This window comes from Macaca nemestrina, chromosome 5 (assembly GCF_043159975.1).
Source record: "Macaca nemestrina isolate mMacNem1 chromosome 5, mMacNem.hap1, whole genome shotgun sequence".
In the NCBI taxonomy this organism is placed as follows: domain Eukaryota; kingdom Metazoa; phylum Chordata; class Mammalia; order Primates; family Cercopithecidae; genus Macaca; species Macaca nemestrina.
In genome coordinates this window covers 27,900,058-27,918,361 of record NC_092129.1, presented here as the reverse complement: position 1 = coordinate 27,918,361, position 18,304 = coordinate 27,900,058, and the positions used below count along the sequence as shown (strand labels likewise).

Here is an 18,304-nt window from a genome sequence, read left to right as displayed (position 1 = left end):
GGTGTTATCTTATTGTAGTTTAATTTACATTTCCTACATGATTAGAAATGTCAAGCATCTTTTCACATATCTGTTGGCCATTCGTATATTTGCTTTTGAGAAATGTCTGTTCACATGCTTTGCCCATTTTAAAATAAGGTTGTTTTCTGTTATTGAGATGTTCGAGTTCCTCAAATCTCTTTGCTTTTAGTCCTTTATCAGAAGTATGATTTGTCAATGTTACCTACCATTCCATAGGTTGTCTCTTCATTTTTATTGTTCCATTTGCTGTGCAGAATCTTTTTAGTTTCACACAATCCCATTAGTCTATTTTTTATTTTGTTCCCTGTACTTTTGGAGTCCTATCCGAGAAATAACTCCTTTGACCAGTGGAGTTCTTCCTCTGTGTTTTATTTCAGTAGCTTTATAATTTCAGGTCTTATCTTAAGTCTTCTATAATTTTGAGTTGATTTTATGTATACACTGTGAAATAAGAGCCCAGTTTCATTGCCTGCATGTGAATATCCAGTTTTCCTGACACCACTTATTAAAGAGATAGTTCTTTTCCTATTGTGTGTTTTTGGAACCTTTGTCAAAAATCAATTAACTAAATACATGGGCTTATTTTTGGTCTTTCTATCTTGTTTCATTTCTTGATGTATCTGGTTTATGCCAGTACCATGCTGTATTAATTACAATAGCTTAACAGTATATTTTGAAAGCAGGGAGAGTAATGTCTCTAGCTTTGTTCTTTTATCTCAAGATTGCTTTGGCTATTTGGAAACTTCTCTGGTTCTATAAAAATTTTAGCATTCTTTTTTCTATTTTGTAGAAAATTACATTGAAACTTTGATAGAAATTGCATTGAATATTTAAATTAAAATTTAACATAAATATATCAGTTTAGATCTAGATGAGATTTTTGATATCATCTAATTCAACTTTCTTCATTTCTTTTTTTCTTTTTTTTTTTTGGAAACAGAAGAACCAAGCAGGTTAAATGGCCATGACAAGGTTTCATAGCAAATAAGTGTCCAAGTGAGAACCAGAATCCAAGACTTAAGAACCCTTATCTCTTCCTTGTCCCAGTGTACTACACAATAAATAACTTCTGATTATAATGGTTCAAAATTTTATTACTTTGAATAAATGTTACTTTCAAAATTTAATTAATACAGTGCAGATAAGCTATTTTTATAGCCATAATTTTAAACTGCTATGACTGTTATTATTCATGTGTATGATATTTAAGGATAGTTTTGACTCTCAATTTTTCCCTTTTAATTCTTTGCTAATTCATTGAATATGGCCTTTATATTTTTATTTTTAAAATTAATCTATGCATAATAGGGGTAAAAATGGGAAACATGTCATTGACATTTTATTTGCTTTTAATGCAATTAAAGAAATTTGGAAAATACAGAAAATATAATAACTATAATAAAAAAGGCTAAAATTCCTATCATTACAATAAACATATATGGGTGTATGTGTATACTTTTATACTGTTACTTACTATTTGAAACATATTCTATCATATAGAGCCCATTACTACCTCCATGAGAACATCAAGGCTACTGTTTGATTTTATTTGTTAAAATATTTTTTTCTTACATAAATTTGATTTCATACCATATCTTTTATAGACCTCAATCACAAATGTCTAATTTGAATATTACTGTCATTGAGATTGAAAAGTTGACACACCATGATCAACACAAACATGCTCTGCTTTTAGGTTTACCTACTGATGTCTCAGTAGACCGAAAGCTTTCTCTTTGACTCTAATTAAGCCTTATTTGCTGAAACATAATTTATACAATTAGATGGGACTCAGAATTGTGACAAACAGCCATAGCTTTATGTGACATGAATGCTGTTTATAAAAAAAGCAACTATGGTTATCAAATAGTGGTTCTCAAACTTCAACATGCATCAGGTACACCTGGAAGATTAAATTTACATTTCTAATAAGTTCTTAGGTGATATTGTTGTTTGAGAACCACTGCCTTACAGAATTATCCCCCAGTAATCTACTTTTGGGCTTACTATTGCCACCTAAATATAGACCTTAGAGAGGACATAGACTTAGACCATGGATAGACAGACATATACACACACTGTATTCATTAATATGATATGTGCTTAACTGCAAAGTGTCTTCAGATTTGAAATGGGTCCAGTATCTTCTTAACTGAATATATAAATTCATGAAACTGGACATGTAAAACAATTAAAAGATGTTTATATTTTAATGGTGAGATTTCATTATTAGGACCTCTTTGCACTCTTCTTTCTGTGCTTCTTATCCGTTGATTAACAAATCCTAATAAATTATCCTTGTATGCACTATATGGGGTGAATGATGATTTTATCTCTTCAGGGGAATAATTTGTACAGTTAAGTGGTCATCAGAATCCTTTGAGGATATTAAATGACAAATTGCTGGGCCCCACCCCCAGAGTTTCTGATTTGGTAGGTCTGGAATGGAGTCTTAGGAGCTACATTTCTAGCAACTCTCCAGGTGCTGCTGCTGCTGCTGCTCTGGAAAGTACACTTTGAGGACCATTGCACTAGAACTTAGACTGACAGGGCCTTCTTAGTGGGAAAACACAGACACACAACACTGCCTCACATGCTGAAGAGTTTGTGAAACCTGATGTTTGTGGGTTTTTTTTTTTTAATTCCTACATATTTTATTTTACTTTTTCATAGGTTTTTGGGGAACAGGTGGTATTTGGTTACATGAATAAGTTCTTCAGTTGTGATTTGTGAGATTTGGGCGCACTTATCACCTGAGCAGTATACATTGAATCCAGTTTGTAGTCTTTTATCCCTCACCCCACTCCAACCTTTTCAACTGGGTCCCCAAAATGCATTGTGTCATTCTTATGCCATTGCATCCTCATAGCTTAGCTCTCACTTATGAGTGAGAACATACAATGTTTGGCTTTCCAATCCTGAGTTACTTCATTTAGAATAATAGTCTCCAGTTCCATCCAGGTTGCCATGAATGTCATTAATTCGTTCCTTTTTATGTCTGAGTAGTATTCCACTATGCCCAGCCTATATTACAATTTCTTCATCAACTCATTGACTGATGGGCATTTGGGGTGATTCCATGGTTTTGCAATTGTGAATTGCACTGCTATAAACATTTCTGTGGAATTATCCTTTAAGTATAATGATTTCTTTTCCTCTGGACAGACACCCAGTGGTGCAATTAAAGGATCAAATGGTAGTCCTACTTTTAGTTCTTAAAAAAATCTCCACACTGTTTTCCAAAGTGGTTATAAAGCTTACATTCCCACCAGCAGTGTAGAAGTGTTCCCTTTTCACTGCAGCCATGACAACATCTATTGTTTTTTAATTTTTTGATTAAGGCCATTCTTGCAGGAGTAAGGGGGTATCACATTGTGGTTTTCATTTGCATTTTCCTGATCATTAGTGATGTTGAGCATGTTTTCACATTTTCGCTGGCCATTTATATATCTTCTTTTGAGAGTTATTTGTTCATGTCCTTAACCCACTTTTTGATGGGATTTATTTTTCTTGCTAATTTGTTTGGGTTCGTCGTAGATTCTGGATGTTATTTCTTTGTCAGATGTACAGATTGTGAAGATTTTCTCCCACTCTGTAGGTTGTCTGCTTACTCTGCTGACTGTTCCTTTTGCTCTGCAGAATTTCTTCGGTTTAATTAAGTCCCATCAATTTATCTTAGTTTTTGTTGCATTTGCTTTTGGATTCTTGGTCATGAATTATTTTCCTAAACCAATGTCTAGAAGAGTTTTTCTAATATTATCTTCTAGTTTCAGGTCTTAGATTTAAGTCATTGATGCATCTTGAGTTGATTTCTGTAGAAGGTAAGAAATGAGGATCCAGTTTCATTCTCCTACATGTGGTTTGCCAATTATCCCAGCACCATTTGTTGAATAGGGTGTCCTTTCCCCACTTTATGTTTTTCTTTGCTTTGTCAAAAGCAAAACTGTAAGTATATGGCTTTAGTTTGGAGTTCTCTGTTCTTTTCCATTGGTCTTTGTGCCTATTTTTATACCAGTACAACACTGTTTTGGTGATTATGGTCTTATAATATAGCTTGAAATCATGTAATGTGATGCCTCCAGATTTTTTTTTTTTTTTTTTTTTTGCTTAGTCTTGCTTTGGCTATGTGGCTCTGTTATGGTTCCATATGAATTTTAGGATTTTTTTCTAGTTCTGTAAAAACTAACGATGGTATTTTGATGGGAATTGAATTGAATTTGTGGATTGCTTTTGGCAGTGTCGTCATTTTCACATGTTGATTCGACCCTGGTCATTTTCACAATACTCATTCTATCCATCCATGAGGATGTGTTTCCATTCGTTTGTGTCATCTATGATTGCTTTCAGCAGTGTTTTGTAGTTTTCCTTGTAGAGGTCTTTCACTTCTTTGGTTAGGTGTATTTCTAAGTATATTAACTTTTTTGCAGCTGTTGTAAAAGAGGTTAAGTTCTTGATTTCATTCTCAGCTTGATCACTGTTGGTATATAGCAGAGCTACTGATTTGTGTACATTAACTTTGTTTCCTCAAACTTTGCTGAATTCATTTATCAGTTCTAGGGGCTTTTGGAAGAAGTCTTTAGGGTTTTCTGGGTGTACAATTTTATCATCGGCAAACAGCGACAGTTTGACTTCCTCTTTACCAATTTGAATGTCCTTTATTTCTTTATCTTGTTTGATTGATCTGGCTAGAATTTCCAGTACTATGTCGAAAAGAAGTGGTGAGAGTGGGCATCCTTGTCCTATTCCAGTTCTCAGAGGGAATGCTTTCAACATTTTCCCATTCAGTGTTGCGTTGGCTGTGGGTTTGTGGTAGATGGCTTTTGTTACATTTAGGATTGTATGCCAATTTTGCTGAGGGTTTTAATCAGAAAGTGATGCTGCTTTTTGTCAAATGCTTTTTCTGTGTCCATTCAGGTGATCATGTGATTTTTGCTTTTAATTCGGTTTATTTGGTATATCATATTTATTAACTTGCATATGTTAAACCATCCCTGCATCCCTGGTATGAAACACACGTGATCATGGTGGATTATCTTTTTGATATGCTGTTGGATTTGGTTAGCTAGCATTTTAGTAAGGATTTTTTGCATCTATGTTCATCAGGAATATTGATCTGTAGTATTCTTTTTTTGTTATGTCCCTTTCTTGTTTGTATTGGGGTGATGCTGGCTTCATACAATGATTTAGGGTGGCTTTCCTCTTTATCTTGTGGAATTATGTCAACAGAATCAGTACCAATTCTCCTTTAAATGCCTGATAGAATTCTGCTGTGAATCTTTCTGGTCCTGTAATTTTTTTTTCATTGGTAATTTTTTTATTACCATTTCAATCTCGCTGCTGCTTGTTATTGATCTGTTGGAGGTTTCTAATTCTTCCTGATTTAAGCTAGGAGGGTTGCATATTTCCAGGAATTTATTCATCTCATCTAGGTTTTCTAGCTTATGTGTTTAAAGGTGTTCATAGTAGTCTTGAATAATCTTTCATATTTTTGTGGTGTCAGTTGTAATATCTCCCATTTTGTATCTAATTGAGTTTATTTGGATCTTCTCTCTTCTTTCCTTGGTTAATCTTATTTATCTTTTCAAAGAACCATCTTTTTGTTTCATTTATCTTTTATATGTTTTTTGTTTGTTTCAATTTCGCTTAGTTCTGTTCTGATGTTGGTTATTTATTTTCTTCTGCTGGGTTTGGGTTTGGGTTTGGGTTTGGTTTGTTCTTGTTTCTATAGTTCCTTGAAGTGTAACCTTAGATTGTCTATTTGTGCTCTTTCAGACTTTCTGATGTAGGCATTTAAGGCTATGAGCTTTCCTCTTATCACCGCCTTCGCTGTTTCACAGAGTTTTTAATAGCTGGTTTCACTATTATCATTGAGTTCAAAGAATTTTTAAATGTCCATCTTGATTTCATTGTTGACCCAATGATCATTCAGAAGCATGTTATTTAATTTCCATGTATTTTCATGGTTTTGAAGGTTCCTTTTAGAAGTGAATTCCAATTTTATTCCACTGTGGTCTGAAAGAGTACTTGTTATCATTTTGGTTTTCTGAAATTTTTAAAGACTTGTTTTGTGGCTTATCAAAAAAGCAATTCCAGATGATTTCTAGGATCTTTTAAGTTTTAAAATGCTTTCATTTTGCATTATAAAATTTATAAGGTCCTGCTGCTCTTACATCAAATTATTATCTTGTATTAAACTTTAATGGACTTATTTAATGAGTCTTTATAAGATTATCTAAGTAAAAATTTTTCCAGTGAAGACCTGTATGTGTGTTGTATGCCCCAAATAATATTACACTTATAAATTTTACAAAAGTCAAATTTTATGATAATAACCTACATTGTCTTGACAAAATTAAAATATAATAAATCTCTGTTGAGGAACAGGACAATTTCCTCATTTGATCTAATAATAAAGCAGTTTCTGTGATATAATTAACCAAATTATGTATTTGGAAAGTTTACTTTTTTCTACTTTTACAATGAAAATTCTAAACCACATAATATGTAGGCTTTAGGGCACTTTTGATTGGTTTTTGATATATTTCTCTTACATTGTAGAGGTAGTTATAAAGTTTAATGTAAATATAAGACAGAAAATTTATGAATGAATTAATATAGTAATTTGACAAATATCTGTTAAAATATGTTAAATCTATTTACAGACATGTGGATCAGAAAGATTATAAAATTATTTCACCGTTGATCACTGTTAAACAATCATCTTAGGAAGAAATTTGGTATAAAACAGATTATGTAAAAGCCTTTATTGACATTATTCAATAATGACTACAGAGCTAGAATTGTTAACACGCTAAACTATATAGACCTAGGTTCATTGTAGACCTCTGACTATTGATACATATATAAATTCTGGAACTGAGCCTGTAGATGCATCACTCCCATGCTCCAGTCTCTGCCTCTGTTGTCACGCGGTGTTCTCTCTGTGTGTCTTCATATTACATTCCCTCTATGTTTGTCCGTCTCTGTATCTCTTTTCCTCTTTTGATCAGAACACTAGTCATATTGGATTAGGGCCCAGCCTAATGATCTCATCCTAGTTTAATTATAACTGCGAATACTCTATTTCCACACAAGGTCACATTCATAAGGTACTGGGCGTCTGGACTTTCACATATATTTTGGGAGACAGAAGTCAGCTTCTAACAGATAGTATAAAGAGAAAGAATAACTAGAAAGATGTTATGTGAATGCTGATGAGGCTGATATAGGACATGGCATGTGGACAACTAACTTGAAACCCAAATTTTATAATTAGACAGCTTTGTGGGAATAGGCAGTTGTCCTGTATTTATCACAACTTGGTTTTATAAATAGCAGAACTATTAAGTCAACGTTATCTTAATCTAGTTGGGCTTTAAGAGCACAACTGAACATATATATTTTCACACAATTGTACGTGTGTTTTAGGGTTTTTTGGTGTTTCCATTCATGTTTCTTAGAGGCTTGTGTCAATACACGTGTTAGATTCTCAGAAAGAAATATGACTATTTGTCCTTTCCAATACCACTGGAGAGAATCTCTGTAACCTTGATTTTATCCTTACATTTAGCCAGAACACATAGCTGTGTCCCTAAATCCCATTTATTGGGCTCAAAGTGACTTTTTTCTTATTGAACTGTGTTTTGTATAGCATCTCTGGTGCATGTTGAGAACAATAGGTGGAGTTCTATAAAAACCATTACATATTAAGGTAAAAATAATACTGAGGCTGGTATTTACATTATACAGCCTTTTGTTCTGAGAACCCAGGAAACAAATTTATCTCAGTTATCATTGCCAGTGATTACTCTGCTTCTCTTAAACAAAGTAAGTATTTATATCTTAAGAACATCGTAAATTAACATTTGTGCTTTTTGTTTTCGCCTGAATATCAGAAAGATGAGAGGTAAATTTGCAACCCAAGTCAAAGAAACTATGCAGTAACTGTCACACGTATTTTGTGTTCTAATACTCTACCTTACACTGACCTGTGATCACTAACTGTCTTGGCCTTTCCAGACTCCCAACTCCATCTTATAAGTTCAGCAATTTGCCTAGGCTGAGTTGCTAGGCAACTCATTGCTGCACTAAGGCCTTGTAACTTTCTCCAAGCACTAAACAGAAGCAATCACAGGGTACATCTGATTTGTTTCCCATCACTAAATTATCACTGTTCTTTGTTGTCTGATGTTCAATATCTTTAAAATCATTGTTTTATATATTTTGTCTGTTTTCCTTAGTTTCCAGTATGAGGACTAATTAGACCTCTGTTATGTTATCTTTGCTAAAAGAAAAAGTCACTAGGATAGGTTTGAAATTAAAAGAAGGCAGTATTAATATTTATCCCATTACAGTAGAGCATACATATTATGTTTACCTTTCCCAAAAGTCAAGTGAACAAGAATTTAAAAGCAAAGGGAAAGTGATCAATATGGTCAAATGTGTTCATTAGTCTTGGAAAGTAACAGAAAATTGGTGACCAGAAAGACTAATACATAGAATGGTGGAGCTAGAAACTAGATTATAGTCAATTAATGATGAATTGGGAGTGAGAAGTAGAAAAAACAAGTAAAGATTATATACCTTAAAAAGCTGAGTTGAACAGTGATGGACAGGTACTAGATGGCATTTGCAAGAAAACAGAATCAGAGAAAATTGTTGACTATTCAAATATTTGTTGATGTAAAAAAGACAGAAAATTAAAATTGACCATGAATAGAGCAGAGGCTAACAAAATGGCCCACAGACTGGCCACTAATTTTTATAAAGTTTTATTGGAACACAGTCACTCATATTTATTTACATTATTATCTATAGCTACTTCTATATCCACACAAATAAAGAATTGTGAGAGACCATATGGCCTAAAACCTGAAAATATATACTATCTAACTGTTACAGAAAAAGTTTGTCAATCTTGCACTGAAGAATTTAGCCATAAGTTACACATTCTATAGAATTTTGACAAAAAAGGATAGGTGGAGTCTATATTGTTTGATTTCTATTTTCAAATATATAATATTATATCATATTCAATAAAGTCAATTTTATAAGAATGATATGACTCAGCCTTTAATAATTTTTAAAATTTTTTTCTAGGCAAAGAAGTCAAGCCTAAACCTCCACGTATGTTATATGCATGCTCAAAAAACAAATACATACATATGTAGACACATACATAAAACAGATCTTAAATGCATGCTGTTATTTATCTTGATTTCATGTTGAATATTTTGCTTATAGTCAAAGGCTTGTTTTGTGCAGACAATGTACTCATTCTCTTCCGTGTATTTCTGAGAAAATGCTATGCTGAAATTTTCCTTCATCTTTTATTCACTAGAAGTATCTTTCCTCACCTTGTCCTTAAAAATCTCAGCTCACATTTCCATTATTTTCTCCAAAAAAAATTTTTTTTTTTTTTTTGAGACAGACTCTCACTCTGTTGCCCAGGCAGTGGGCAGTGGTGCGATCTCCGCTTACTGCAACCTCTGCCTCCCAGGCTCAAGTGATTCTTGTGCCTCAGCCTCCCCAGTAGCTGGGATTACAGGCACCCACCAACAAACCTGGCTGACCTCCCAAAGTACTAAAATTATAGGCATGAGTCACCATGCCTGGCCCTCGAAATTTTTCTTATTGGGATCAATAGTGAGGAATTTGTTGTTATGTACTAGTTTGCCACAATCATAAGAAAACAGTTAATATGACATTAACTTTTCAAAGTTAATATGAGATTGAAACCAATGAATAACATAGAAAATAATTATATAAAAATAAATATACATGAATACAGGAAATGAATATCTTTCTATAATCATTTTTACTAATGTTCATCTATATTTTTAGAACTACAAGGAAAAAAAGAAGAGAAGCCAGGTATGTATATTTTATTTATAGACATATATGCTTTCTATGTTTATAATAAATAGCACAATATCTCTTTGCAAATGTCATGTCCTAGCACAAATATTATATCAAATTTTATCCTTGATCAACTTAAAAAACTAATAAAATATATATTTCTCTATGCTACCCACTTCTAGAAAAATTTCTATTTGCGTAGGTGAAATCTCTGAGAAATTTATATGGTTCAGAAGAAGTAACTGGCTAATTGAATTGACTCCCACAAAACCAAAATTTTCTCTGATTATTGTAGGACACAGACATTCAATCAGCAAAACATCTGTTCTCATCCTTCTCTCTTTTGAGGCTTTTCAGTCAGATGCACATTTCTGAAGGCTACAGTAGGCAGTAGAAACTTTTTCAAAAGAACACTCAACTGTCTGGCTCTGAACACAGTTAAAATTTTGTTTAAGTTTCATAATTGTATTATTGTTGTAGGGCTACTGTAGTAAAATTCCACAAACTGGGTGGCTTAAAACAACAGAAATTTATTCTCTCATAGTTCTGGAGGGTAGCAGTCCAAAATAAAGGTGTCACAAGGGACCTGCTTTCCATGAAATCTGTAGAGAAGAATTCTTCCTTGCATCTTCTGGTGTTTTCCAGCAATCCTTGATGTTCCTTGGCTTGTAGAAGCATCACTTTTAATCTCTGCCTCCATCATCACTTGGAAACCTTCTCCCTTTGTGTCTCTATCTCTGCAAACCCTTTTCCTCTAATAAGTACACCAGCCATATTGGATTAAGTATCCACCCTACTGCCCTATGACAACATCTTAACTAATTACATCTGCAATAACCCTATTTACAAACGAGGTCATATTTTAAGGTACTGGAGGTTAGGATGTAAGCATACCTTTTGGAAAGACGCAATTAAATCCCTAACAGTCCATTCTCTGGCTGGCCCAAAATTTATGTCCTCCACAGGTGCAAAATACGTTCACACCATCCCAACATTTCTAAAAGTCGTAACCATTCTAGCATGGTTCTAAGTCCAAAATTTTTTCTAAATATCAATCAAGAGTTCCAAATCTCATTATCTAAAACATCTAAATCAGTATATATGAAACTTGGAGTATGATTCTTCTTTCAGCAAAATTCCTCTTCTCTATAAACCTGTGAAAACATGGAACAAATTATTTATTCCCAAAATAAAATGATGAGACAGGTATAGGATGGACATTCCTATTTTAAAGGGAAGAAATTACAATAAAATAAAAAGAGGTCCTGAGTCCTAGAGCAAATCCAAAACCTAGCATATTTCAAAGCCTGAGAATATTCTCTCTGCCTCAGTGCTCTGTACTCTGAGCCTGGTGGAACAGTGGCCCTGCCCTCTTAGCTCAGCAAGCCGAGAGCCCTGCCTTGTCTGCCACAGGAGGTCCCATCAATCCAGGCGTTTGAATTCATGGCTCTTCTCTTAGAGTCATTATCCCTTCATTTTATCATGCCTCTTTCCCTTTTGTCCAGGCTGGCATTGTTTTTGCTTCTTTAAAATTCTCGAAAACCTGACTAGTATCATAATTAATTCATGGGGCATCTAAACTATTAGATAAGAGGGTCCTCCACAGATCTTTCCTGGATAACCACATCTCTATTTCTGTCTTCTGCCAAAGTGGCTCCATGAGTCATACATCTAATCTCTTTAGCAAAAGTTTGTCCAGCCATCTTTGGCCCTATCTCCATGGCACACTGTCTAGATACGCTGAGAATTTTTCAAATCAGTAAGTGCCAGTTCTTACTTGATTAACACTTTCTTCTTCAATTTATGTGTATCTTTCTTTTCACATTTTATTATAAACAACAAGGAGAAATGAGTCTGCACCTTCCATACTTTGCTTGAAAATGTTCTTAGCTAAATTTTTAAGTATTCACTTACGATCTCCACCTTCCACCTAACAGAAGAACACAATTTATCCAAGTTTTCTGCTACTTTATAACAAATATTACCTTTCCTTCAGTGGCCAATAATATATTCCTCATTTTCTTGAGACCTCATCTTTAAAATTCATTTATCTAGCGACATTCTACTTCTACTTATAATAATATACATCTATATGATTTGAATGTATTTTCTCAAAATTTAAGTGTTACCTGTGTAATAAATAGAATAAATAGTATTGAGAGCTGGAGCCTTGAAGAGGTGATTAGGCCATGAGAGCTCCTCCTTTGTGAATGGGAACAAGGCCCCTGTAAAAGAGGTTTCATGCGGTGTTCAACTAGCCTGCTGTCTTCCCCTTTTGCCTTTGCCCTGTAAAGATACAGCATTCCTTCTCTCTGGAGGACACAGTAGCAAGGCACCATCTTCGAACCAGAGACCAAACCTGCTAATACCTTAATCCCAAACTTCACAGTTTCTAGAAGTATAAGAAATATATTTCTGTTCCATGTAAATTACCCAGTCTGTGATGTTCTATTATAGCAGCACAAAATGGACTAAGTCAGAAATGCATCATTTAAAATGACAAGAGCTTTTTCTATGGCTGTCTTGAATTCTTTCTGAGCCCTCATCAGAATAACCTTTAATGTCAATATTTCTGCCAATAGTCTCTTAAAAACAACCTGGGCTTTCTATATTAAGTGTCTCAAAATTCTTCGAGCCTCTACCCATTACCCAATTTCAAAACCACTTTTACATGTGTAGGTATTTGTTTCAGCAGCACCTATGTTCCTAAGCCAAACTTGACTAGTTTCCTCAGATGGCTACAATAAAATATCACAAATTGTGTTGCTTAAAACTATAGAACTTTTTCTCTTTTACAATTTTGGAGGTTAGAAGTCAAAAATCAAGGTGTTGACAAAGCAACACTTCCTTTTAAACCGTAGAGGAGAATATTTCTTTGCTTCTCCTAGCTTCTGGTGTTTTCTAGCAATCCTCGGTGTTTCTTGGTGTGAAGATATATGACTTCAATCTCTGCCTCTATTATCGCATGGTCATCTTCTCTCTTTGTGTCTCTCTCTTTGTGTCTCTTCTCCTCTTCTTATAAGGACAATAGTCATATTGGATTAAGAACCTACCCTTCTCTAGCATGATCTCATCTTATCTTAACTAATTACGTACGTAGCAACTCTATCCAAATAAGGTTACATGCTGAGGTACTGGGGGTCAGGACTCAACAGATTGTTTGGGAGAACACATTTGAGCCATAACACTGTATGTCTAAATTGCTAAATCACCTAAGTACCCAATTAGAGCTATTTCAAAGAGTCTCTTCCAACTCTTGTTGTTAAAATAATTTGTCTTATGTTGACTTTGGAACCATTTCCTGCAACAATCATCTTAGAAAAAAGTAGAAAATTTAGATTTAAAAGAATTAGCTATACCAACAACTTGACAGACAAGTGCAAAGCATGTTTCTCTTTTGTGTTTAATAGTCCATCATTGACAAACCAGCGTAAAACTGGAATAAATTTTAGTTAATATATATATATATTTTTTGAGATGGAGTCTCACTCTGTCACCTAAACTGGAGTGCAGTGGCATGATCTCAGCTCACTGAAACCTCTGCCTCCTGGGTTCAAGCAATTCTCCTGACTATTATGATAACCAAAAAAGTTATTTCTAAAAATTAATTTGTATTCTAGTTTATGTTTTCAGGTTTTAAATTTTCTGCCTTTTCTCTCCCTCAGAGCCCCAAATTAAAAAAGAAGCAAAACCAGGTAACACGAGCTTTATTTTATGTAGATTCAGAGTTGACATTACCTTTATTTTATTAAGTACTAAAAGAGGCTTACATCTCACTAGGGAGACATGCACAGAGTCTCCAAGTTCCTCATTATTTTGTCCACTCCGTTGCTCAACATGATTTTATAGTACTGGATTAGGTGAGAATGGAAATATTCCCTAGACAAAAGCATCTAGAAAATGGCCTTAAATAAATCTCAACCGAGACTCCAGGTTTCTTTAGACATTTCTAAGGTTTTTATGAAATTAATAATAATCATGTTTAACTTATGGCTTTATTCCCATAATTCTGGTGGCTTTGTTTTCATAATTCTGAATTATTTCCAGTGATATACCAGAATCATAAAATCACAAAGTTATAGACTATTGTGGTTTGAAGGGAACGAGAGCAAGAATTTATTAAGCATCTATTGTGAGCTAAGGACTAGCATAGGATTTTTACTTTCATCATATCATTATGAGAAACAGACAGCATGGCAATTATTATCTATACTCAATATCTGAAGAAGCAGTTCAATAGATCAAGTTCAGAAAATAAGTTATTATTCCAGGATTTTCAAGTTAATCAATTTTGAAACTAGGGGTGTGCCCCACGTCTGATTTGCACCAAACCCTGGGTGCTCCCATTAAGAGATTGTCCCTAAAATGTTATCATTTTATTAGAAGGTTGATCTAAAAAAAAGGGTGACCTTTCCAAGTCTGTATTGTTATTTAGCGTTTAAGTCGTACCTCTGGTACCAACTAGCTATTGACCTGAGGCAAGTTCAAAAAAGCCCTCAGGCTCTATAGTAGCTATTTCTTCATTATAAAAGGTTACTTAGCAAGATTCTTCAATATCAACAAATCAAGAATCAAAATCTAGATATATATTCAATAGTACCTCAGCCCCTGAATTCTCACCAGAACTTACCTGGCAGCTGATTATAAGCTTGGATATAGTTGCTCTTGTGATATATTTATAATATATCAAGGCTCATAGCAACCTTGTTACATTACAAATATTATTATGATTTATTATATTTTATTATTTTCCTGATTATATTTATTTGCTGTAGGTGGGTATGTTTTACCAGATAAAAGCATTTTGTATGTTTGCCAGTTTTACTTTAACCAGAAACCCAATGCTATTTAAAACTAGTTATGCCTAGTTCTATTTACAATAACCAATTATATTTGTTGTTGTTAAATACTCCATTTTGCAGGTAATTTAATCTGTTATTTATTTATTCTTTTTAGCTGTATCTGAAAAAGTTCAAATACACAGTATGTATATTAATTTTATCTTTTATGCTTATATAGAGTTTTTTACAAAAAATTTTGAAATGTTTTCAAAATCATGTATTTTTAATCTGTACTTTTATATTCGTGCTTTATTACAGCCTATGCCTTGAAAACTATAGTTTCAAAAATTTTGTAAATAAGAATTCTTGGCATATTGTTTTCATGAAGTAAAACCTTCAAGTTTTACATAGAAACAAGGATGATATGAAGGTTTCAGAATATTTTTCTCTGTGGGCACATTTGCTAACATCTGCTAGTTATTTTCCCAGCTTCCAAATACCTAAAAAGATTTTCTTTTTATTATTTTCAGAACAAGACATAGTGAAACCAGAAAAGACTGTTTCTCATGGTAAACCAGGTATTTTGCAGGTGGTATTTGTAGTCTCAAATTATCTCTCAATGGTTTAATTTTAGCAGAAGTAAGAGTTTAGAGGCAAGTTTAAAGTTATTTGGGACAATTCATGTCTTAAGTCATCAGCTTCTAGACCATCTCCAATTTTAGTCATCTTCAGAATTTTTTTTTTTTTGTACGAAGAACTTAACCAGTGAGATGTAACTGGACAACTACTCTTCCCTTCCCACCAGAGAGTTAGCTTTGTACAAAAACCATAGTCACCCAGCACTTAGATGAATGGGCTCTATACTTGCTGTTTTATTCTGATTTGGGCACGGCATTCTGACCAAACTTGTAATTCAGATTGGCTTATTCAAATACGATCATTTTAGACTCTCCAAGTCCCAAAAATGCTGAAGAAATCAACATTTCTCCCTGCTTCTTCTCCTGACTCTTTCTTTTCTTCACCCTTCCTTCTCTTTCTTCTTTTCTTTTTATTCCTGGTCTTGCATTTTGTAGAAAGTAGAAGTAAGCTAATTTGTTCTGCTTGTAAAAAAAAGATACATAATTTACCAAAACAAGGTTATGAATTAATTTTTATTTAAGAATAGAAACAAGTTTTTATTTCAGCTAATTAAATATGAATTTAATTTTGAGGCCACCCAAGCCCCAATTATTCTGTAGAATATTATTTTTCATTCCAGGCTGAATTATGTACCCAATGTTGTGAATATAGTTAGGCCAGAATCTTTGAAAAGTGAAAAACATACTTTTTCTAAGCAAATCTTAGGAAATCCTTTGCTTACTTTTATAAATTGTACTTTAAAAAATCTGTACACAATGGATTTTAGTCTGCTTGATTTGTTTTCCATATGCTATGAAAAAAACTATTAGACATCAACGACAGAATATATAGGAATAAAGAAAGCAGGGCTGGAGTGTGGAGAGGTGAGAAGAGCTGTCTGTATTGACAAAAGCAGAACGTTAGAAACAACTTTTAGAAGCTTATCATTAAATGAAACGCTGTTATTTTCTTATGTCCCAAATATTAGTCAATTTGAGGTGAAATAAAGAGAAGTGACAGACTTTAGTCTCTGAGCATACATCAAACGCATTGTCTCGTAGGAACGACTCTTTTACTTCAGTTACACCATCATGGTCTTTAAATTCTGTTATCCAGTGAAAATTTCTTCTTAGGATATTTGATCAGTCAATTCATACCCAGTGCGAAATGCTTGAGAAGTTTAATTTCATGTAGTATCAGGGCAATAATTTCTTCACTTTGACGCAAACATCTTTGACTATGAAAAATCACTGAGAACAGAGGACATCCAGCAAATGTATCAACTTTGTTCTTCCCCAGCTTCACACTGTAAGAAATTTGGGTTCTCCACCTATTCCTGGGTTCCCAGGGAAGTATAGGCACAAGAAGATCAAAAATTGCTTCTTCCTATTCTAATTTAATAATAGAAAGGGAACATGTATTTTATAAAGCAGTACCTATGGGCAGATAAACACACTGAAATACAGTGAAGGCGAAAAATAGGGTTCATATTGGCACGTTAGGGAACAATTTAAGTTAGGAAAACTTCTATAGCAAGATAGCTGCAAAGGACATTTCAGCTGGACAGATTTTCTTTGTGCTTTCATCCAATTTGAATAGAAGATATTATTTGCTTGTTTTATTGAGGCAACAAGTTTTCCTTGGCATTGGTACTATTTCAAAAAGAATATAAAAATCATGGTTGAAATATGTCACTGATGTATTCAAATTCCCTACTTGTGTTAATGTTTTTTCCTATCACAGAAGAAAAACTTCTCAAGCAGGTAAAAGCTGTCACAATAGAAAAAACAGGTAAATAAGGTATTTTATATCTTTTTTTACATCTTATTATATGCTATGTGGTGCACGCATATGTGTGCATGCAGACACACACACACACCCCTTCAATGAAGTGTGCAGGCTTTTAGTACCATAATTTCTAACATTCTGAATTCTTGTGAATGACTAAAAATGTGTTCAATATAATTTTTATTAAAAAATAATAACTAGAGTAGCATAACTTTAAGTGTGATTGACCTAAGCTTATGTGTAATTCATGGGAAAATCTATATAATGCATTGATTATCATGTATACTTAGATGTTTAATCTTATTTTTAAACCACATTTCCTCAAATCTTAACAGAAGTCTGGAACTTTCTGCTATTTATAAATTAGCTGGAATAATTTACTTTCATGAAAGCTCCATAGAGAGGGATATGGTTATATAACTTTAAAGTCTGCCTTAAAGAATGATCAACAGAACATAAAATGTTAAACTGAAAACACTCCGTGTCTCATTAGTTCGTATGAAAAAGAAAAGATACATACTCTTGCATTTCAGAAGTTTTTCCTGTAAGGAAAAAGAAAACTTATGAGTCTTGAAATCAATTCACATTTGAGTGACTAAACTTCCTCTATTTGATTCCAAGACAGAAATCCTACCCACCTCAGCCATGAAGAGAACCTCATCTCTTACTAATAATCATTCCAAAAGAAAAACTCTGTGAAACATTTTTTTTCTCCTGAGATAATCACATAATAAGGATTTAAATAGTTTCTTGGAGGAAAAAAATATAATAGAATTCAGGAGAGATCTAATTATTTATAGAAATTATAGACTAGTTTATCAGCAGAAAGAAAGAATCTCATGAGGCCGTTTTCACATTACTTTATATGACCATTGTACTTTATTCCAGCCACTGCCTAAGTTTATAATTTTAGTAAATGTTCCCTTAATTTGTACCCTGAGGTATTAATATGACCACCTGAGTATCTTATTCAGTTGTATGGATGTTTGGGAATTATGAAGAAGCTAGCTCAATGTATTTGTGACTCAAATATATAGATTGTTTTAAATTTTATGTGTATACCATGTGTCTTACTAGATTTTTGCAGTTGAATTAATGTATTTGCTGACAGTAAAATATTAGTGGTCAAAGAAAACAGGTTAAGCTTAAGCTAAGAAGGGGACCTAAAGCTAAGAATAAGTAAATACAAACACTAAAGTTAGTTTTTCCATGGTTTGTACTCATCAATATGCCATGTG

The 18,304-nt window shown here is 33.5% G+C and overlaps 1 protein-coding gene across 24 annotated transcripts in view; it reads left to right on the top strand.

Moving 5' to 3' along the window:
- LOC105465538 (triadin) overlaps positions 1 to 18,304 on the top strand; it is a 408,157-nt gene that overhangs the window by 337,739 nt on the left and 52,114 nt on the right. For 20 of the 24 annotated variants that reach the window (XM_071096399.1, XM_071096381.1, XM_071096398.1 and 17 more), the window contains 6 exons: positions 9,121 to 9,147; positions 9,865 to 9,894; positions 13,545 to 13,574; positions 14,836 to 14,862; positions 15,191 to 15,238; positions 17,022 to 17,069. In XM_071096399.1, the coding sequence (XP_070952500.1) occupies positions 9,121 to 9,147; positions 9,865 to 9,894; positions 13,545 to 13,574; positions 14,836 to 14,862; positions 15,191 to 15,238; positions 17,022 to 17,069 (210 nt within the window). The remainder of the gene's footprint in view (positions 1 to 9,120; positions 9,148 to 9,864; positions 9,895 to 13,544; positions 13,575 to 14,835; positions 14,863 to 15,190; positions 15,239 to 17,021; positions 17,070 to 18,304) is intronic. The other 4 variants (XM_071096392.1, XM_071096390.1, XR_011623327.1 and 1 more) reach the window with 3 other exon arrangements.